Source organism: Mus pahari, chromosome 3 (genome assembly GCF_900095145.1).
Source record: "Mus pahari chromosome 3, PAHARI_EIJ_v1.1, whole genome shotgun sequence".
Lineage (NCBI taxonomy): Eukaryota > Metazoa > Chordata > Mammalia > Rodentia > Muridae > Mus > Mus pahari.
In genome coordinates this window covers 8,813,871-8,838,080 of record NC_034592.1, presented here as the reverse complement: position 1 = coordinate 8,838,080, position 24,210 = coordinate 8,813,871, and the positions used below count along the sequence as shown (strand labels likewise).

The 24,210-nt window shown below is 40.0% G+C and overlaps 1 protein-coding gene across 1 annotated transcript in view; it reads right to left on the bottom strand.

Moving 5' to 3' along the window:
- The window catches only part of Gpr158 (G protein-coupled receptor 158), a 409,577-nt gene that overhangs the window by 368,472 nt on the left and 16,895 nt on the right, over positions 1–24,210 (bottom strand). Inside the window, exon 2 of the mRNA XM_021194755.2 lies at positions 12,506–12,611. Within this exon, the coding sequence (XP_021050414.1) occupies positions 12,506–12,611 (106 nt within the window). The remainder of the gene's footprint in view (positions 1–12,505; positions 12,612–24,210) is intronic.

The following is a 24,210-nucleotide window of genomic DNA, read 5'->3' as shown; positions in this document are numbered from 1 at the left end:
GCTGGTGAAATCATGGTATCTTGGAGAAGAACCTATAACCACTATTTTATTAAACAACTATAATCCCTAACTATACTCTAAATATTTGTTTTTATACCAACAAATATGTGTACTTCTTATCTCTCATCAAGGAAAGTTCTCCTACAGAAACCCACAACCAAGCAAAGAGTTGTGGATACCAGTCCTAAAACAACTCCTGCACCTAAGGCTCAGGAATCATTGTAGAGGGGGGCGGGGAGGCTGTGGAAAGATTGTAATGTAGAGGCAGAGAGAGTTTGCTATGAGATTGTGTATTCTAGTTATGTCAGAAACTACATCCACAAAGTCTTACTAACCTGACTGAGCTAAAGAAGTACAACAATAAATATGCTAATGGAGGGGAGGGGACAAGAGGCCTCAACCATACAACAGAGTATCTCACCAACTAAAGAATACTGAGAGCAGGAAAACAAGTCTTCCCCAGAGAGCACACCAATTGGTTGTCCAACACAAAATGGTCAGCCTTAAAACATACTACAAGTAATATTATATAGACTGAGCAGGTTATATTCATGTACTTAGGAATATATAGATGATATAGATATAGATTAGATATAGATATAGATGTGTGTGTGTGTGTGTGTGTGTGTGTGTGTGTGTGTGTGTGTGTGTGTGTGTGTGTAAAAACATTTAATGAAAAAAGAGACCATGAACTGGAAAGAAGACAAACAGTTCTCTTTCCCATAAGATAAGACTTGGAAGCAGAAAAGGGAAGGGGAAATGACATGATTATATCATTATAATCTCAAAAAATACAAGAAATACTTTTTAAAAACACATTATACCAGTCTAAATAATCATAATACTAAACATCATCACCTATATGAGGTGTAAACAAAGTTGATAAAGTCCATTATAGTCAAGAAAGAAAATTGATTTGGGAGTTATCATTATATTATATCATTATATATTATATCATTATATCTGATATATTATATCATTAAATTATCACATGACTGGACGTGGGAGGCAAGGGGAAAGGCTACCACAGTCACTGGAGGTCACACTATAAACACTTTCATAATTCAAAATCTAACCAGCTCTGAACAAGGTGGGAAAATGGAGTATTCTACTGCATTGTGACAAGTTTCCACCATGTTTTATGTAAGTGTAGCGAAGGGAGTGCCAGATCAGATCTGATTTGCCATCATAATGGGATTTTTTTCCCCACATGAGCTAATGATGCAGAGTTATATTTAACCCCCAGAAGTCACCCTCAGGCACTTGCTGTATATCTGATTGCTTCTCATATCTCGATTTAGACAACTAGCAATTTTTCTGCTACAGAATATGACAAAGAAAGGGTTTAATAGGTAGGTTTACCCCTCTCAATTGGTTCCACTATAAATTTAGTTGCATACTCTGAATCTGTTCACTAACTTCAAATTTCTTCCACTGCTTCCTCACCAAACTGAAAAGATTAAGGGAGTCTGGCACTCTGAGTCCATGTCCATTGGCATGTGTGTAGATCTTTATCCATTAACCTTGGCCTTGTCAGGACTTCTAGGCCTCAGAGATGCCTAGCAGTATTTTACAATTTTATTTCCAACAGTGGAATCCAAATTTCCTTATATATTTTCATAAATATTTACCTTTGGCATCCCTGCTCATGATGAGCTGGGCCTCTATATTCACTTACATTGTATTACTGCATCCTAATTTGTATTCTAAATCTCAGCCCAGAATACTGGTCCCTCAGATAATAATACAAAGCTTTCACAATCCCCTTGGGTCCTGTTTCAAACTGGACATTTCCACAATTCAAAGTGGCAATCATACATTAAAAACCAAGAGTAGCACATACAGAAAGAAACTCCTGCTGTCCATCAATTTAGAGGCTCATAATTGATAATAAGGAACTATGAGTACTTTACCCTAAATGAGATGTTTTTATCAGCCTCACAACTACCACCAAGTCTCAGAGAGCATTACATAAAAGGAGGCTGAGAAGATATAAGAGCTGAAGAATGAAAAGAAGTATTGTGAAGTGCTGTCTTATAAAGGCGGCATAACTGTTGTGATAGTAGTTGTGGTTCTGTGTACAAGATCAAGTCAATCAAACTTCCAACAAACATGGGGGAGTACTCTCCAGGCTGCATCTGTTACTGGGAGCTATTGGCAATCAATAGTCATTGAGGGAGGGAAAAATCATTTGTCTTTTCTATTACCCTGGTGTTGCCACTGGTAAGAATACCATGCTCCATTGGATGGCCCTATACCTGTGCACATATGGGCAACACTAATCAGACTTGGTAGGTTATCAGAAAGGATGAGAGGGAAGATGAGGAAAAAATGTATCTTTAATTTTTTTAAACCTTATTTTTAATGATGGTTCTTAAACACTTTAACCTTCCTTTTAGCCCACCACCCCCCAGAGATAGTGGTAAAGAAAGGATACGGGCAAAGTAGACCTGTTGTTTAAAAAGGTTCTTTCAAGTCCCCGTGCTCAGTCCAATGGTTGGCTGCAAGCATCCACTTCTACATTGGTGAGGCTCTGGCTGAACCTCTCAGGAGACATCTGTATAAAGTTCCCAGTGGAGGAGTTAGGGGAAGGACTGAAGGAGCTGAAGAGGTTTGCAACCCTATTGGAAGGACAACAATGTCAACCATCCAGACCCCTCAGAGCTCTTAGGAACTAAACCACCAACCAAAGAGTACACAGTGGGTACCAATGGCTCCAGCCTCATATGTATCAGAGGATGGCCTTATCTGGCATCAGTGGAACGGGAGACCCTTGGTCCTGTGAAGGCTTGATGCTCCAGCATAGAGAGTGGTGAGGTGGGAGTGGGTGGGTGAGAAGGGGAGCACCCTCATAGAAGCAGGGGGTAGGGGTTGGATAGGGGAGTTTTGGAGGGGAACCAGGAAGGGGAATAACATTTGAAATGTAAATAAGTAAGATAACCAATAAAAATTAAATTAAAAAAAAAGGGGGGGGGGGTCTTCAGAGCAACTCTTGTCTCCATTGTCTGGAAATTGGCAATTCAGTTCACATGCCAGCAGCAGCAGCTCAATCCACTGGCAAACACTTCATGGAAATACCAGAAGTCCAGTCAGCAGGAGGTACCAACAGGAACAACAGGAGAAATTCTCCACTGTGCCTTACTCAGGGAAGGGAAGATCAGGGAATGCATGATGCCCACAAGCAATGCACAGCTAGCTCTATAAGCAAGCCTCGCTCAGCCTCCTGCAATGTCCATCTATTTATACTCTCCAATCACCATGTGTCCTCCACGTGCCTTGCCTCAGCAACTGCATGGTGGCATACATCTGCAATCCCAGCACTTGGACGCTGACTCAGAAGGATAATATGTTCAAGACTAGCCTAGGAGACATGGCTAGGAGGCTAGAGATGGCAGCTCCACTGCAGAACCCATGGCTACATCATAGTGTCTGGGGCAGATCCCCAGCATTGATGTCTGTGGACCTTTCCATGTACCACACATGGATAAGGTTTTGTGAACTTCTTATTTTTGTAACATTTTTGACAGTCCAAAAATAAAAAGAAACTAATAATAAATCCTAAAGTAATTGTTTGTAATAAGTTTAAGTTCTCTTTTAAAATAATTCTTGGGTTACAGATAATTGTAGCATATACTAAAAGTAAGAGCAATTTCCATGTGAATGAGATAGGTATTGCTTATTTGCTTTTAAATAAAGAATTAAATATTACCAGATTTTTGATACTGTATCTTCAAAGTTATTCAAAATTGATAAATACTTGATTTCATAATTATCGATACTGATAACATCCCCAAATAAATATGCAGCACAAAATGGCAGCAGTATGTTTAGGGCCATAAAATTAAGAATGTCTGACCTAATCCCAAGCAAAAATTCATTTCATCATTTTTATGAAATTCCAATCAGTAACTCAACAGTTTTTTTAAAAACAAACATCCTAACACATTATCCCCAGGGATATACATATATGATAGTGAGAAAATAGTAAAAGAATATTTTTCCATAATTATATGTTAAGTTTCTGTAACAGCGTACACTCTGAAGCCAGAGAAGGGTCTGAGCAGTTCAGAGTACGTGTTACTCTTGGAGAGGATGTGGGTGGTCTGACCTCTGTGTGCTCAGAAGTGAGGTTGCAGGACAGCCAGGAATGCAACAGAGCACCTTGCCTGAAACATCTGGGATTCATGCCATGTTGGATTTCAATTAATTTTTGGTCTTTACGAGTTCAGAGACTTGCTGCTGCCATTTTTCACATATAAGGAAATAGCCTACAGTAAGACTGTGGGAGCTGGCTTATACAAATCACCCTACACTGATTTCCAAAGTTTTTATCCAAAGACTCAGGATAAAAGGGGTTGGCAGTTTGGCATCTTACCAAGCCCCTACCCACCGAGTAAACACATTTGAGAAAGACTTCCTCCTACCATGACTGCTCTCAGTAACCTCGGAGTCCTCATAAATTGTTAAATCATACTAGAGAACCTGTTTCTATTACCACTATACGTCAATGAGTAAAGAATGAAGTTCATTTCAAGCAGCAACACGGTATTATATTTTAATACATCATAACTTATTTGGCCAATTCTGTATCGTGATTTGTTTCCAGATTTTCAGTGCATTAATTCTTACTGTTGGCTGTTTCCTTATATGTGAAAAATGGCATTCAGTACTGTAATTATTAATTCTGTGGCACACAGATGTGCATAGCCGTTTCAGAAGATATTCTTTGGCAAACACAAGTTGAAAAACCAGTTTAAACCAAGAAGTGTGTACTTTTAATTATAGTAGTTTTACCATCTTACCAGAAAGTTCAATCATAGCTGCGTTTATACCAATTCTGAAGTATAACTCATCACACGGTATAATAATTTGATTGTTTGATTTGGTGAGATGAGGTGTTACCATGTTCCATATTGGTCTTGAAATCACAATCCCTCTGCCTTGACTTGTTTAGTGCAGGAACTACTGTGTGCCAATCTAGTAGCCAAAATACTTTTACTTCCGGGAACTGGGTGAAGTTTGGTTTTTATGATAAAGATTATTTATTTTCATGTGTCCAAGTTAACATTTTATATGTATGTTAGTCACTTAGTACTTCATCAATTGCATTTTCAAGTTCCCTAGAATGAAGTGATTTACTTAAGTTATGATTCCCTTTGTTACTCCATGTTATTTTAGGGATAAGAAATACACTTGGAACAAACACCTGTAACACTAGCACTTAGAAGCTGAGGTGGAGGTGGGTAATAATTGCAACCCTGAGCCTAGCCTGGGTACTAGGCTAGCCTGGACCACATAGCAAGTCTCTATCACACACACACACACACACACACACACACACACACACACACACACACACGTGCAAGATGCATTTGAGTTAATCTATTAAAGAAATACTCTTTAGAAAATCAAATGTACACATTGTTGATTATTAAATTACCAGTGAAACTGGGTTCAGCAAATTTCAAACAGTGAAAGATAGTATAGCTAATTAAATCTGAGGAAACTAAAGTAAAGGGTCTTGCATGAGACAGCATTAGAAGCAGTAATCTGCCATTTAGCTAGAACACAACCCACAACTTACAACGGTGCATAAGAAAAGGAATGTAGTGTTCTTGTGAAGGAGATGTCTAGATAACCACAAAGCTTTGATGTCTTTTAGATTCCCACAAAAGATTCATATTCCCTCGGACCACAAGATGGCAAAGGGCACTGTGCACCCTTGTTTCAATTGCTGGGAGCATGGAATTGAGAACCAAGTTTTATCTCATCAATTTGTATGAATCAAAACTTAATTTAGGAACTCTCAAGAACATTACAAAACCTCCAGAAAAAAAAATCAGCATCTCCTAACTTTAGCAGAAAAAAAAATTATGTAAGAAATCCAAGCAGGTTAATGATTCACAACTCTGAAAACAAATTAGGGAAATCCACTCAGCTGGGCTTGGGCCTCATTCAGCTTCTCTATAAAGCAAGACAGTCTTACTGAACCTCAAGATATTTAACCTAATGGAAAGGGAACTTAACAGTGGCTGAAAATAATCTCCAAATAGTTGAGAAAGGGGTTTCCATTTTTACTTTGGAAGTTATGGTAGAAGAGAACAAAAGCCACGTGTGAAGATGAAGGGAAGCCTTCAACAGAGAACTGTCTTCAGATTTCTGCTCAGCACCTGGCACCCTGTGACAGACCTCGGAGGACCCAATTACTGTACTTCATTCTGATAAGGAAGTTTTACTCCCTTTAAATGGAGACTTTGCTCTAACAAAAGTGAAAAGAAAAGCCATGGCACAGTGTGAGCACTGTTTAAACATCTGGACAATGGCCAATTCACCACTTTCCATTTCTAGCATGAAATAAATGCATGAATGAGACAAAACCTTGTCCTAAACTCACAATCCTCTTGCCTTGGCACCCCTTGTCCAGGGTTCCAGCATAAGCTGCCCTCCTTGGCTCTGGCCTCACTCTAGTTTCACTGGGTTAATACGGTAGCCAAGGAGAAGATTTCAGTAGCTGATATCCGGTTCAAGCTTGTCCTTAATGTCCCTCCGTGAATCAGAAGGCAGTGTAACTGATTCAATTGCTCATAGGAACTCAGAGATTTGCAAGCCTTCAAAGCCTGTTTCCCCTGTGCACTAAGAGCTAGTTTATCATCTAGAATTAGCTGGCCTCCTCTGTGTCCAATATGGTAGACACTTGATTACAAGCAGCTATAAAATGCTTGAATAAGGTTATAGAGGCCATTTACCTGAATTTTTCATTTTATTTAATTTTAGTTATTATAAACTAATACTAGGAGCTAGATATGGCTGGTGCCCCTCCCAATGGACAGCACAATTCCAGAATATTTCTAAAAATTCCACTGAAAATAAGTGTCATGCACACAAGAATAAACAGCTGCTTCCAAATTTTTCACTAAATCAGAGACTAAGCTGAAGATCTCTGAGAGAGCTGGAAACCCCATTATGCTCAAGGGAATAGTTTCAAAAGAAGGGCCAAGTAAGGCTTTCTTTAATTCTTTGCTTAAATTCCTCTTCTCATATACTTCATATACGTATACTTATAAATAACACCCATTCTTACATTTTTAAAACATATGTTCTAACTAAAATGATGTGAAATTACAGACACACTCATACACAAGATAGTCCATTGACATGGAGAGACATGAGGTATGCTATCTATGACTCGTGTGTGTGTGTGTATGTGTGTGTGTGTGTGTGTGTGTGTGTGTGTATTACATATATGGATATATGCAATCTCCCCAGCCCTAAAGTTACATTTTAATATATTTTTTTAATTTTTAAATTGTGCACATATGTGTATGAGAGTATAAGCACATGTGAGTGCAGGTGCCTACTAAATCCAGGAGAGGGCACCAAGTCCCCTGTAGGTGAACGTACAGACAGCTGTAAGCACCTCAATATGAGTGCTAGGAATCAAACTTTGGTCCTCTGTAATAGCAGTATGCATTCTAACTGCTGAAACATCTTTCCATCTCCCAAAGTGACATTTTAACAATTCTGAAAAAGTATCTCAAAGTGAGAATAACTGAAAATGTCTATTTCAAAATGTTTCCAGTGTTATGTGAATTTTGTTGCCAAAATCTACAAATGTTCAGAGCCCTACAATATAAACTTGAAGATAAAAGTTCCCAATCAATACCACAAGAAGAGAATAAGCTGATTTAAATTATATATAACATATGTATGATATATAACATATATCTGATATATTTAACATAAATATATAACTATATATATTTGTATATAAAGGATTATGTAAACATATAATCCTTTAAAATACTAAACACCCAAGTGTCAGATTAGCTTATAGAGACTAACTCTAGGTAAGATAAAAAATTGCTGGCTGTATTTTTGCATAACCCTTTGAAAAACTCATAAGTAAAACTGAAAAATAGGCAACATGACTTTGCAAAAAGAGGCTACAGCTGCTCCCATCCCTTTGGATTAATATACCCATGCAAAGTATATTTATCACTGTGACAGATCTTAAAACTGGGTATAAAACCAGCTGACCCTAGAAACCTTTGGATCACAGCATTCCCAAGGAATAAACTATTTTAACAATGTTAACAAAGAATTGGTTATAACATCCTCAATCAAAAAATTTGCAAAAAATTTTTAATATTTATAGCAGTGCAAGTTAACTATAATACTGTCATTACAGATATTACTTTTACAAAATAATACCAATTTCATCTAAGTACGATGGAGATCTTTATGCCAACTTGATTATGTTTCCTGGTTGATAAAAAGATATATATGTAAATATTATAAAAAATTGTATACTCTGTATATTAAAAATTTAGGAGGCACCTAATGTCCATTAAAGCCCTATAACCAAGTAGCTTAAAGCAATGGTCTTAGTAATTTCGTTTTCAATTTTTCTTTATTGCTATAGTAGAAATACATAAAAAGAGTCTTTGAAAATGAAAATCAATTCATTCTGTATTTCTGTACAACAGAATATTTTGTGTGCTCAACGCAGCAGTAGGAAAATCAACTGAGAATTAAATCGATACTGAAAGCATGGTCCAGTCCGTTCTGCATGGATTGGGTCAGTTAAGAAGAATCACCGTGCACGACATCCTCAGAGGTGGCCTCCAATCCTGTTTGCCATGTGCCTGGAGTGAAGCTGCTTCCAGACCTGGGTATCTGAACTCAACCGTACTTCTGGGTGTCTGCCATTGTCCCACGTCAGTCTGCCATTTCCAACACCGACCCTGCTCTATGGATATCTCGTTTCAGGAGTTGAAAAGTCAACACTCCCTGAAAATTACAAAGTGTAGTTTGTCCTGCTTAAGACTTGGCCATGTATAAATTCCTCTGCTATTAACAGGAGGAGAATAATAAACATTAGCAAAATATAGAACCTACTCCAAGCAGTGATTGGTGTCCTGGTTTCTAATGATACATATTCATAAAGATAAAATCTGCATAGTAAAAATGTGACCCTCATTAAGTGTTTTCCAGTAAATGCCAGATTATACAGTGACCCTGGAGTTAGAATCACAAGATCAGGACAAAAGAACACCACAGCAGATGAAAAAAAAATCCTCCAAGCAGGAGATTTTTCTTTGTTTTCCCAAAAAGTGATCTCTTCAAGAAAAGCTAAGTTCTTATCTCCAACTCACACCAGCAGAGAAGGAACTGGAAGGGCTTCCTAAGACCTAGAATCAGGTGTGAGATGCAGCTACTGCAGCTTTGTGAAGAGACCAACCCACCTGGAGGAGCAGACAAATAGCCCTTGTGTAAGATACAGCACCCCACCAAGAACATCCTGAGGCCAACTAAGAACCAAAAAATGTTACTTTCTCTTTCCTTAATTTCCTTAATCTATTCTTCTCTCATATATTATTATATCCCCATGACTTTTTTTACCTCCTTCCTCCCTTATAATCCCCTTCCTCCATATTCTCCCCCTCCCCCACCTGTCCCATCCACCTCTCCTCCATTTCCCTTCAGAGAAGGGCAGGCCTCTCATGGGTATAAACCAAACATGGAATATCAAATTGCGGTTAAGATTAGGCACCTCCTCTCCTATTAAAGCTGAACGAGGCAACCCAGTAGGGGCACCATTGACCGAAAGCACACAAAGAGTCAAAGACAGTCACTGCTCCCACTGTACCCACTGTAAGGAGTCCCACAAGAAGACCAATCTATAACATATATGCAGAGGGACTAAGTCAGTCCCATGCAGGTTCCATAGTTGTTGGTTCAGTCTCTGTGAGGCCCTATGAGCCCCGGGTAGTTGATTCTGTAAGTTATTCTGTGGTATTTATTGTAGTGTCCTTGACCCCTCCGGATCCTACAATCCTGCTTCCCACCCTTCCACAAGATTCCCCAAGCTCTACATGATGTGTGGCTGTGGGTCTCCGCATCTGTTTTCATCAGTTGCTGGATGAAGCCTCTCAGGAATCATTTCATTGACTTTTTTCTCCTGTTGTGTTTGGTTCTATCCTAGGTCTCCGGGTTATCTAGCCTCTGAGCCCTGGCCCTCCAAGCAGTGTCAGGAGTGGGGTCCTTCTCATGGCATGGGTCTCTCAAGCTGGACCAGTCATAAGCAAAATCCCTTTCAACGTGAGTACCTGGAAAAGCCTCAGAGCTTACAGCCAGGTTCTAAGGCAAAATACACATTGTCTTTTTTTTTTTCTCTCTCTCTCTCAAAAAAAAGTTTATGTTATGAGTTTGAGTGTTTTGCCTGTGTGTGTGTGTACCAGATGTGTATCTGGAACTGTCAGCGAACAGAATTGGGCCCTAGATCTCCTTGGTACTTGTTACAGGAGCTGTTCTGTGCATGTTGGAAACTGAATCCAGGGGCTTTGCTCAGCAGTCAGTGTTCTAATCGATGAGCCCTCTATTTAGCCCCTCATTTCAGCTTCTTGATATTGTTTGTCCACTGAGCTTCTTGCTACAGCATTTACAAATGAGACATTGAATTACCAATGGTCCTAAAGAATATGCTTTTCAAAAAGTTTCACGATGAATTGAATAAGTATAATACTCCCACATATAATTCTAAAAGCCACATATTTCAGCCTAATCTTTGTTCATCGGGATATAAAACACAGTAGTTCCTTGAAATAACTTATTTGAAAGTGCTAAAAGTATACAAGACTTCGAAAATTAATATTGCGTGTGCAATGAAAACAAATCAGTCTTCTAAATGCAGTTATTGGTAATACAACCATCCAGTTAAAAGAATAAATGTTATAAAGAAACCAAAGTGACACAAAGAATATTATGAGCTCAAAGGGGCCTATCTTTCTGTTTCTAGATAGACTGTTGAACTCAGCACCCCCACTGAAACAAGACTGCATAGAAATGGTCACTCTTAGACCAGTAACCACAGTGGGACACCCAGCAGGAAAAATATAATCCATGCTAGCTAAAGACTATGCAAAGTGCCCACGTGTAATTGCTATGGGGATAATAACCAAACTAAGGATAATCATCAATCATCAATGCAAATTTATATTTTTGGAATTGCCAGAGTAATCCAAAGGAAAGTAAATCCCCCCCCACCCAAAAAAACACCCCAAACTGTAGGAGGAACAAATATAGAAAGAGAATTTTATCTTTTGTGAATTAAGAAAGAAAAAGGTTCAAACACATCCTACAGCCACAGTAGGGTATGGGATTGAGCTACAGAGGGCAGGCTACATGAAGGTATACAGATGTGGAAGAGGTATGGGAACCTGTGTGAGAAGCCAAAGAGGGGGAGCAGTATCACAGTACCATCAATAGAGAGAGACTGGAAATGATAGATGTACTGGGGCATTCAGGGAGGGAGATTTAAGGGATACTGAGAAAAAGCATGGGAGTAGATAAAGGTGTATGTGACGGATAGGGGAGTGGAAGAATCTGGAAGGTGATTGGGAGTGTGGTGATCTTGGGAGTATCTGAGTGATATATAATAGCATAGAATTGTTGGGTATGCACATGGTGCACATACAAGGAGAATATATTCATATATGTACACGCATATACCTGTACACCTATAATTGCAATGACAAAAAGAAGTACTTAATGGCAAACATCCTGTGGGCTTAAGTGTTCTTGCTTTGAAATCATATATATGCACTGTGCACAACTGTCATTCACAACTGGAAAAAGTTCAAATTCATGATGTTGGTTGTGACTTTGAAGAAACACCCTCTTATTGAAAACAAGTTGAGCCAATTTTCCTCACAAGTTTATGGAGTCAACATTGGGACATCCCAAGTGTTTACGATCAGCAAACTGGAACTGTGTTCCTTCTCACAGCATCTTTGGGCCTAGAGTCAGATTAGTGAGCACATATTTAGTATGTCAGAGTATTTCTTCTCTGAAACCACAAAAGGCAAGTGGCAAGGGTCATTGCTGTTGTGTTTTCTGGACAAAAATTTTTTTTAAAAAATGGGCCTTTGCAGAAGGCTGATCTCTGTTGCTTATCAACCAGACTCCCACCCAAGCAAGCAGGGATGGGACGGTGAGGGGAAAGTGCACACAACGTAACCAGTCTCTCCAGGCTCCGGTGTATAATTCTCTCCTTGTTTTCCAAATTGCCCTGCCACACCTGCTCCACAGCCTTTTAGCAGATGGCGGTGTGTCTGAATAGATCCCACAAATGTGACAATAAGCAACACCGCCCATTAAAAGATGCTTAATCTGTTTGTTCCCACTGGGACTGTTTTCTCATTCCATGGCTGTTTTATATTTCCAGCCCATTTTGGAGAATAAAGTCAGCCTTTAATTAAAGTCACATTTCAGAGATAACCTTACTTGTAGCCTCATGTTAAGCGTCCCTGAAACAGTTCCTCTGCAAAAATTGTTTCCCTGCCCCTACCTCCCTTTAGTTCATTTGACAGAACTGAGATCTGCACAGACTCTTTTTTTTCTCAGAAGTATGCACATGGTCATTCGCCCACGCAAATAAAACAAGTGTGAGAGGCATCCAAGTCTTCACTTCTGATTTCCTTGGATCTGATCCTTGTATTCTTACCTCTGAGTTGTTAAGGTGGCATCTGTGAGTTCCTGAAAACCAGCCATCATTCGAACATTGGTCAATGTCCACTTTCTGAAGGCTTATATCAACTTTCATCACACCCCTAAAAATGAAAAAAAGAAAAGAAAAAAATAAGCTGAGCCTTTGAATTTGTAAGTGTTCTGCCCTAGGAATCAGACAAATGTAAGGAGTGCCTTAACTTATTCACACCACCCATTCAGATTTAACTTGGGTCTGCTCAGTCCTAAAACACAGGAGGACAAATGTGACAAGCCCTGATTTTGCTCGACCTTCACTACCTCTGGCCCCTGGCATACAACAGACGCTATACATAGCTGAAGGTTGACTAAAGTGGACAGTACTGTTGTGGACCTAGCAGAAACCTTGACTCTGAAATAACACCCTCCAAAAAGTGTCTTCTCTAAGCAAATCCCAGACAAGCTTCAACTCCTTTTCTACTGCTAATTCTCATACTGTGCTGGGAGGATAGAGAGGTTAGGGTGCCTGGAGGCAGGGGGTAAGAGAAGAAAAAGTTTCTCTTCCTCTGATCATCTATAAGAGGCATAAATTCATAAAGGATAGATAGGTGGGTATTTACAGTGTGATGTAACATATATAATATAGGAGTTAGTATTAGTAGCCATGATTAGGATAAAAGAACCTGTACTTGCTTTGACCGGCTAACATGGTACATTCAAGAGCAGTTGGCAAACTGCTGCCAACAAAACCAATGTTTTTTATGAATGTATTATTCATGGCATTGTGGGGAGACACAAACAAATCCATATGTTTCTGACATACTATACATGGCAGATAATAAATGATAGTTAAAATAAATTCTACTACATGTGCTGGTTGATTTTTGTTGTTGTTGTTTTGTTCTTAGTTTTGTCAATTAGATGCAAGCCTAGGTCATCCGAGAAGGATCTGAAAAAACACTTCCATTATATAGACTCAGACTGAGTAGTCGTCAAGCCTGTGGGGCAGTTTCTTGAACCAAATTTGATGGGATAGGGCCAAGCCCAGTGTGGACGGCACCACCCCTGGGTTGGTATGCCTAGGTTGTCCAAGAAAGCAGTGTGAGGAAAGCATGTGAGCAAGCCAGTAAGTAGTGTTCCTTCATGGTCTACACTCCAGTTCCTCCCTGCAGGTTCTGACTTTGACTTTTTTCAGTGACAGGACTGCAATCAGCCCCACATGAGCAAATTTAACTCTTTCCTCCCCAAACTGTCTTTGTCATGGTGTTTATCACAATAGAAGACAAAGAACAGGGCAAATAACATTACAAAGGAAGAAACATGGTGGAGGGAAACAGGACAAAGGGATGAGAGGAAGCTAGGATAAAACTTATGACTAGAATAATTATAGCCCTTCATACCTTTCATTACCAGAATCATGAAGTTTTCCTCTGGACTATTATTGGTTACTGCATTTTAGTATTCTCCCATGAATGCCTCATTATAAAGCATAAATTAATGAAAATATCCATTTTTACGTGTGTCACAATTGTTAGAAATAATGAGTTCTGATTTTCTTCAGCTGTTTGCAAAACCACTGGGAGCTTAGTGCCAAGACAGGACAAATGTCCCAGCTTGCTCAGCACCATTCTCAGCGGTGCTACAATTCTGCTCCTTTTCCTTGAAGGAAATTGGCTTCAGAAATAAGTATCTTACTGGTTAAGAACGTTCTCGCTTAATTTTAAGTTCATATACAGACACCAAAAAGTCGACCACAGACTTTCAATCCAGCCACAAAACACTTTGGGTTTGCGAAAAACCACCAGTGGTAAATGAGCCGTGTGGCCACCAGATGGGAAGTCAGCGCTGACTCATCTTCATTAGGTCTCCTTGGTGCCTGGAGAACCACTGAGCTCTGGGGAAGGTGCTGCAGACTTCCGGAGAGAGAGGTGGCGTTTGGGAGGACTTGGTGAGAGGGAAAAAGCTCTCTTTCTGAGGAACAGAGACAGTTGGAGGGAATGGAGAGACACAAATGCAGAAAGTTCCTCATTCAGAAGCCAGTTCGCAACGCCAGCACGCCTGTGCTTGAGTCCCTAGAGCAAGGTCTCAGGGCCGGAAGTGTTATTCTTCCACGTCCAGGAGGATCCACGGGCCACCAGAAAAAGTCTAGTGGTGACCTCCCGAGACTGGAAAACAGCAACCACTACTCCCCTAAGCCCCTTGGTGCTCTGCAGACCCTTACTCATGGTCTGAAAACAATTCCATCTGTCCTTGACAGTTCTAATATTCTGTCACCATGACTATGTATATGTGTCACAGCTACCGCCAAGTGCTGTAAGTTGGTGTCTCACACTTTTAAGGTATTTTGACACTTCTATCCTATAGCTACTATTGCTAACTGGTTTCTTTCTTTTTTTTATTTTTATTTTATTATTATTATTATTATTATTATTATTATTATTATTATTATTATTATTATTATTTTCTTTATTTACATTTCAAATGCTATCCCAAAAGTTCCCTATACCCCGCCGGCCCCTGCTCCCCTACCCACCCACTCCCACTACTTGGCCCAGGCCTTCCCTTGTGCTGGGTCATATAAAGTTTGCAAGACCAAGGGTCCTGCTTGTGGACGTTGTACATCGTGGTGCGCACTAGGCTCCGCACCACGATGTACAACGTCCACAAGCAGGGGATTGCATTGAATCTGTAGATTGCTTTTGGCAGGATGGCCATTTTTACTATGTTAGTCCTGCCAATCCATGAGCATGGGAGATCTTTCCATCTTCTGAGATCTTCTTCAATTTCTTTCTTTAGGGATTTGAAGTTCTTGTCATACAGATCTTTCACTTCCTTAGTTAGAGTCACACCTAGGTATTTTATATTATCTGTTACTATTGTGAATGGTGTTGTTTCCCTAATTTCTTTCTCGTCCTGTCTGTCCTTCCTGTAGAGGAAGGCCACTGATTTNTTTGAGTTAATTTTATATCCAGCTACAGCACTGAAGCTGTTTATCAGGTTTAGGAGTTCTCTGGTGGACTTTTTAGGGTCACTTATGTATACCATCATATCATCTGCAAATAATGATATTTTGACTTCTTCCTTACCAATTTGTATCCCCTTGATCTCCTTTTGTTGTCAGATTGCTCTGGCTAGGACTTCAAGTACTATATTGAATAGGTAGGGAGAACGTGGGCAGCCTTGCCTAGTCCCAGATTTTAGTGGGATTGCTTCGAGTTTCTCTCCATTTACTTTGATGTTGGCTACTGGTTTGCTGTAGATTGCTTTTATTATGTTTAGGTAGGGGCCTTGTATTCCCAATCTTTCCAAGACTTTTACCATGAAGGGGTGTTGGATTTTGTCAAATGCTTTCTCAGCATCCAATGAGATGATCATGTGGTTTTTGTCTTTGAGTTTGTTTATGTAGTTGATTACGCTAACTGGTTCCATATCTTCATATCCAACCCATGTAAGAGCTTTTATTTTAAATATTTATTTATACATTTTATGTATCATATGTATGTGAGTACACTGTCACTATCTTCTGACACACCAGAAGAGGGCACTGGCACCCATTCAGATGGTTGTGAGCCACCATGTTTTTGCTGGGAATTGAACTCAGGACCTTTGGAAGAACAGTCAGTGCTCTTCATCGCTGAACCATCTCTCCAGTCCTCATGTAACAGCTTTTTAATAATAACTGCTTGGTTCGCTCTGGTATTGTTCCAGATGGATGTCCCAAGTGTGAAGTTCATGAAGTTCAGAGCTCTCTTTCTGAAGTAAACACCCAAGTTGCTGATGCACATTCATAACTGTTCTGCCTTTGTCCTGACAGATTCCTATTATAACTTTTGATGGATTCACACCACAGACATGAGGAGTATTACCAGAGGCTAATTCTGCCCCCAAGTGGCTCTAACAACTTAGTGTTTGAATTTGTTTCCCTGTTGCTGTGATAAACACCATGAACAGAAAGCAAGCTGGGGAAAGAAAGGATTCATTTTTATCTTACACTATATAGTCCGTCAATGAGGGAAGCCAAGGCAAGAGCCTAGAGGCACAAACTGAAGCTGAGACAATGGAGGAACACTGTGTCATTGGTTTGGCATCTACAACTTGCTCAGCGTGCTTTCTTATATAACCCAGAACCAGCTTCCCAAGGGTGGTACTAGACCAACCCACATCAATCATCAATCAAGAAAGTGCTCTGCACACTTGCCTACTAGCCAGTCAGATAGAGGCAATTCCTCCATTAAGTTTCCCTCTTTCTATGTAGCTCTAGTGTGTGTCAAGCTGACTAAAGCTAGTCATCACACTTAGCTTTGCCCACTGTGATTGCAGACGACCATAACATGCAGCCTAAGTAATGCTGTACTGCCTCTTATCTAGCTTCCAAAAATACCCAAAGCTAGTGAATGGATATGTTATTGTATAAAGAAACCATTGTGACTAAATTGTGTTTCTTCCAAAAATTTTCAAAAGCAGTTGATCAGTAAACTTGGGTCTACAAGGACCTCAAATGGTATCATGCAAACAAGTGCTTTTAAGCATAAGTATCAAACAGTAAAGGTTATATAACCCTTAAAATATGTAAATATGATCCTGACCCTTCCCTATTCAACACCAAAAATTTCCTTTTCCTAGAGTATAAAACACACACTTCTTAGCACACATCTCATATCTGTAGATGAGAGAGCACCTGGAGAGGAGAGAATAGGAAGAACTGAAGAGCACAGAAAGCTTCTAGGATTTACTGTTTCTTAACCCTGTAACCTCTGACTGTAAGTCTTTGCTCCATTGCTGGAGGTGGAAATGTTGGTAATAGCCCATGGAGTTGGTATTAATGAGAAAACTATAGAGAGGTGTTCTCACACTATAAAAGGAGAAAGGTAAATACCATCCTGGCCACAAACCCTGTGATCCACAATGGGGATCTACAATGGAGATCTACCACGTGCCTGTTAGTGTGATCATGACTCAACAGTTGTGGGATGAAGTAAACACTATCTGACTGGGTTTAAGGTTCATTCCATCAAATGAAACCCCATGTCTAACACTGCTCAAGTAGTCAAGAACCTGAGACTAGATAGGGCATGGACCTAGGGGAAAGCCAAATACAATTTTCTGCTAGAACAATGTAGCAAAATAACACCATTCTGCTATCCTCATAGATCAGTGTCTTGATCAGCCATCTTCAGAGAAGCTAATACCTGTAGTAAATGGAAACAAATAAAGAGACCCTCAACTGGACAACAGGGAGAGGGTGAGAGACCTTGGAACACCCAGTCCTAGGAAACATCTCCACTGAGGATGTCCCCTCAGGACTCAGGGAACTCTGTGGAAGAAGAAAGACTTCAAGATCCAATAGGGATGGAAGGCAACAAGGAAACAATGCCTTCCAGACACGATAGGAATGACCACATATGAACTCACAGAGACAAGGACAGTGTCCCCAGGGCATGCACAGGTCCAAGCCAGCCAACCAGGGTCCTAGCACTGAGAAGAGCTGGAGTTGGCATGATTTCTCATCCTTAACCATGAAGCTATCTCCAACTGACAATCACTTGCAAAGGAAAAAAGTTTTCTCCAATGGAGTCTTACTGGGCATACACTTAAGGGTGGCCCCATGCCCAGCAGTATTCAGCCAACAGAAAATGAACTTAATGGTATTTGGGGAGGGATTTGGTTGGTTGGTGGGTTGGTTGGTTGGGTTGGGTTGGGTTGGTTTGGTTTGGTTTGGTTTGGTTAGGTTTGGTTTGGTTTGGTTTGGTTTAGTCACATAATGCATAGTCTGGACTTTTTTTTTTAACCTTACTAGTCTTTTTCTTATATATTATGGCTTCTGATTTGGGGATTTTATGGGTTTTTCTCTGTGAGTGAGCATGTGTATGGGGGGGATGTTGTTTCTCATGCTTTTTCTTTATTTTGTTCTACTCTGCTTTGTTTGTTTTTGTTTGTCTGTTTTCTAAAGAAAAAGAAAGAAAACAGGCATGGAGTTGGATGGGTGGGGAGGTGGGGAAGATCTGGGCAATAACAGAGGGAAATCATGACCAGAATATACTGTATGGGGAAAAACAATTTTCAATAACAAAAAAATGCATACTGTTAAAAATTACATCGAGTGTGCTAAAATGAAAAGTCACTAAAAGCAGGGGCTGGTAGATGAGTTGCACTCAGCCATCCCCTTCCACTCACAGTTAGCTGGAACAGACTCTCAGGCTGTGGACAAGGGCCATAGCCAACATGTCCACTAGCCTTGGACTCAGAAAAGGCCTTGGTGATAGTGAAAGTGGGAATCTGTTGGTGACTCAGAAAAGGCCTTGGTGATAGTAAAAGTGGAAATCTGTTGGTGACTCCTGAAAGACAACATGGAACCAGGCAGTGGAGGCTCACACCTTTAATCCTAGCACTTGGAAAGCAGCAGCAGGTGGAGCTCTGAGTTCAAGTCCAACCTATTCTGTAGAGTGGATTCTAGGACAGCCAGGGCTACGCAGAGAAACCATGTCTTCAAAGAGAAAGAGAGGAGAGAGAGAGAGAGAGAGAGAGAGAGAGAGAGAGAGAGAGAGAGAACTTTGAAGTAGAAAAGTCACCTTTGTCATCAAAATAGGTAGAAACTTTGGCAACACCAACCTAGTGACAACCTGTGAAAATATAAACTTATGGATCTGCTGACATATACTCCAGGCAAGTGCAAAGGAAGAGCTGTTGAATTCCTTCTAGTAGCCAAAGAGATAGTTCCACACACACACACACCCTTTTTTAAAAATCATGTGTTAAAACATACATCACAAAATTTATCAACTTAACAACTTGTAAGTCTCTAGTTTGGTTGTTTTCAGTATTTTCACACCATTGTACGATGACCTGTAGAACCCTTCCTTTTGCAGAATTAAAGCTACACTCACTGAGATTCACCACGCCCCCTCCTGTCCAGCAGCAAAGGCAGAACCACTCTAATTTCTGGCTTGTTCCTCTTGCATTTTACATGGTATTTGTCTTTTTATTGTTGACCCATGCCACTAAGTATAATGCTCCAATTCACCCATGTTGTGACATGTACCAGAAATCCCTTTCTTTAAAGTTGAGAGGTATTCCTCATTTTATTTATTCATCTATAGGTGGGAACTAGACATGTTGGCATCTTCATGGATTTTTAAGTAGCATTTGAATGAAATGTTAAAAGCCCAATCTGCAGTATTTGAAAATAAAACTGTTTCTTCTTCATGTCTCCTAGCAGCATGGCCAGTACACCAGGTTTATGAGATGCTGAAGGTCAAACCCAGGACTCTATGCATAATGGGCAGGTTCACTACCCACAAAGCCTGGGGGTTCTAAAACAAAACAAAAATGCTTATGTCAAAGAAGTCTGAGTGTGTTTTTTTTTTTTTCTGGTACAATGCAACCTGGAAAGATTCACAAACAACCCACCAGAGCCTTCAGCACACACAATGGTAAGAGGACATAAAATTAAGAAAAAGGAGATGCATTGGAGGTTTGAGGGAAGAAAAACAAAAATGGAAATGTTTCATTTTAATTTAAAATAATAATAGAAATAACTTAGAAAAGTAAAAAGCTTATTATCAGTTTAAAAAGAATGCCTACAGCTGTCAGTTCTTGACATAAACAGAAGCATTGGCATCTTGATTAACAGGAAGAGACATAATACATAATATTTTAAAGTATACCTCCCATCCCTTTGAGGTCAACAAGCAGGCTGAGACAGCTACACAGAGTCTCACTTCTTTGGGGAAGGAAGGATAACTCAGAGGACAGAAACAAGAGTCCAGAGGGGAGAACTGAAACCTTTGAAGCATCCTGAAGGAAACTGGGTCCTAAGAAATGAGCTGATAAAATGTGCTCAAGTAGATTTCAAAACTGTCAGAGAGCATGAAAAAGTGAAACATAAAAACATAAATTCTAGGCCTTTAGGCCCAGGCTTGAGAATGTGACCTTTGTGACTCAATGCTCCAAGGCATGCTAATCATAAAACAGATAGTGACATTCCTTCACCCACCCACTTCCTAGGTTCCGGGAGTGTTGTTCAAAGAAAATCACCCTGATCCACCCTGATCGTTCCTGGAATCTGCTATGCAAATGTGCTATTGTTAGAGACTTGTAGAAACTGTCTTGACTCCCACTCTCTTGTGACCCTTAACTGGTGTTTTTGGTATTTTCCAACAACGCCCTACCCACCCCTTTGAGTTGTGGTTTCTTCCAAAAACTACTCGGGCCCACAGTCCTCTAACCCTGCATGGTGTACAACTGTGGGTCCCAGAGCACACCTGGAATAAAAGTCCTCTTGCAGTTTGCATCAAGACCGTTTCTTGTGAGTGATTTGGGGTGTCGCCTCTCCTGAGTCAGAACGTGGGGGAGTCCTCACATTGTGGGTCTTTCATTCAGAGGCTGCTGTTCATGTCTTGTTCCACGTGGCTTCTGAACTGGAAGGCTATCATAATTATCCTAGATTTTTACCTGTGTTGTTTGTTTGTTGGCAAGGGGTTGGGGGGGGGGACACAAATTTCTTTATAGGTCTCTTAACTGTTCTTCAAAGAACTACAGGCATGGAACCTCAACTTCACCAGGACCTAAGAGCCTAGAGTGGAGAGATGTCCTCCTGAGAAGGAACAAGTATATTTTCATTAGGGAAGCTAGCTAGCACTACATGCTCTTAACCCCAATATTTAGTAGGCTAAGGTAAGAGGATCCAGACTGGCCTGGGCTATACAGTGAAGCTCTGTGTAAAAATCAGCAAGTAAACAAAAGACTGAAGCTAAATGACGACAATACTGGCTTGTAATAAGAAAACCCATACCCTAAATACAAGTTAAAATGAATGAGATACAAAGACAACCTTCTTACAGAAGAGATTTAGTGCAAATATAAAATATACAAGGAAAGGGGGAAATAGGAAATAACTTGTCATTAGAACATTACAATGGGGTGATAAAGCAGCTGAGCAGTGTAGCATCAGTGCTTAGAATGTACACCTGGATTTGACTTCTAGTCCAGAGGGGGAAAGAAAGAACAATATAGTAATAATTATTGCAACTAAGACTTGCTGAAAGTTAGTAGAAAAAAATCCAAGAAAAGACAGGATATTTGAATAATTTTAAAAACATATTGGCTTATATATTCAGTACTGTAGTGGATTTGGCATACTATCTAGAACTCTTTGGTATAGATTCTTTCTTCCAGGAAAAGGCAAGTGCTTCATCTCCCTTTAAATGTAGTTCTTGCATAATGTGTCACTAGACAAGGAAATATTGAGAAACTAAAGGCAGAGGACTGTGGTAAAAGAATGTGTTATGATATGTTCACCTTCTAAGGACACTGTACTAAGTACCTCAAGCTAGACAACTTAAAAAAATTGATGTTCTCATAATTCTCTAATGTACATATGAAATATAAAGGTGTTGGCATGGTTAGTTTCTTCTTAGCCTTGGAGGGGCTTCCCATAGACTTCCCTCTGTGCCTCTTACAAGGACACCAAATATATTGAATTAGCTTACCCTAATGACCTCATTTTGACTTAATTACCTCTGTAAAGATACTGCATGTCAATTCATGTTGATGTTCACACTCCTAAGATTCTGGAAGTTAGAACATCAACACACATATTTGGACAAAACACAGTGCAGCCCATGACATAAGATGAAAACAGCCCTCAGCACACAAGACCTAAAGAAGTCTTAATAGAGTCTGTACTTTAGCCACCCACTCCTTATACTGCCCATTTTCTGGTGGTTACATAAAATGTGTTATTTTGAGAAGCAGAATGAAGACTTTTATAATATCATGGAGACTTTTTTTGTAATATCTTACTTAATCTTCTGATCTTTAAAATTATTTCTAATTAGTTTCTAGTTAATTATAAAAAGTTATTTATTGAAAAGACAAAATAATTAAAGAGAAATTATTTTAAAATATCAAAAAACATGAAAATAAATAATGCATAAAGTAGAAAGATACAAAGATATATGTAAAAACATAGTTTGATGAATTATATTCTTAGCAAGCTTTAAAATGTGGAGGAAATAGATAAGTTGACAGAAAATATGAAATTTCCATCAAGAGAATAGAACACTTGACTAGAAAAATTGAGCACGAAAATTTTATTTTACTTTATTTTTAATTTTAAAAGATGTAATATTTATTTAATTCATAGTTTCAGAGGGTTCTGTGCATGGTCCACACTAGAGCAAAACATCACAAACTTAAAGCAGGTAGAGAAGGACATTGTCTCCATCATTTAGACAGGAGATAGAAAAGGAGGAAGGGACCAGGGAGCAGGTATAACTCATTGAACAAAATATCAATATCTACCAATGTCTGTGCATCAGAATGAGAAAATCACTACCTGTTATACCCAATGTATAAACTTCATGTCATATTTTTGTTTGGAATAATTATTATAATTTTGTAGTTGCAAGTTTAAATAGTTGAATAAATATTTGTATGTTCAAGTTTGATATTGACTAGGAGTTTAAAATATAATTATATTATGTGTGTCACTAGAATCAAATGATAATTAAAAACAAAAGAAAAATTAAGCAGGCTATTATTGTCTGTCACTGAGTCCTCTCTTGTTCTGTTTCATTGTCCCACTTGACCAAAGTGATTAGATGAGTCCTTAAAACTGCTGCTGGAGTTCTTCAAACACTCTGCCATTCTGAAGGAAAGAAACTACTCTCATGTCTTGAGTCTAGTAATTGCATTCTCTATTTTTTTTAAATGAGAGCCATTCATTGGACTGAGCACAGGGTCCCCAATGAAGGAGCTAGAGAAATGACCCAAGGAGCTGAAGGGGTTTGCAGCCCCATAGGAGGAACAACAATATGAACCAACCAGAGAGCACACAAGGAGGAACTCAAGGTGTCAGCCACATATGCAGCAGAGAATGGCCTTGTTGGACATAAATAAGAGGAGAGGCCCTTGGTCTTGTGGAGGCTGGATGCCCCAGTGTAGAGGAATGCTAGGACAGGGAAACAGGAGTGGGTGGGTTAGTGAGCAAGGGGGTAGAGGGAAGGAGATAGGAGGTTTTCAGAGGTGAAACCAGGAAAGGGGATAACATTTGAAATGTAAATAAAGAAAATAGCTAATAAAAAATTAAAATTAAAAAAATAAAATAAAATGAGAGCCAAGACATTAATACTAAAATTAAAATAATGAAAATTTATCATAAAATTATCGATATTGGTTCCAGTGCACTGCCGGGGAGAGGGCGGACTGGAGAAGAGTCACACCTACTGGGAAGGAACCCATGTCTGATTCCAGTCATCCAGCGCCTTTCCCCGCCCAAGGAGGGGTGTTTGACCGGGACCAGTCCCCAGGTCTGACTCAGCATCCGGCACCTTTCCCCGCCCGAGGAGAGGTGGAGAGGTGTTCCCTGGGGAGTCCCCAGGCCTGATCCAGCATCCAGCACCTTTCCCCACCCGAGGAGGGGTGTTCGCCCGGGACCAGTCCCCAGGTCTGATCCTGCATCCGGCGCCTTTCCCCGCCAGAGGAGAGGTGGAGAGGTGTTCGCTGGGGAGTCCCCAGGCCTGATCCAGCATCCAGCGCCTTTCCCCCCCTGAGGAGGGGTGTCTGCCCAGGAGCAGTCTCCTGGCCTGAGACAGAAGGAGAACTATCTTTGCTCCAGTCCACTGCAGGTTAGACAGCGGCCTGGAGAAGGGACACAGCTTCTGGGCTCCAGTCTGCACTGGCAAGAGTGTGGACCACAGAAGCTACACAGCTTCAGGACAGAAA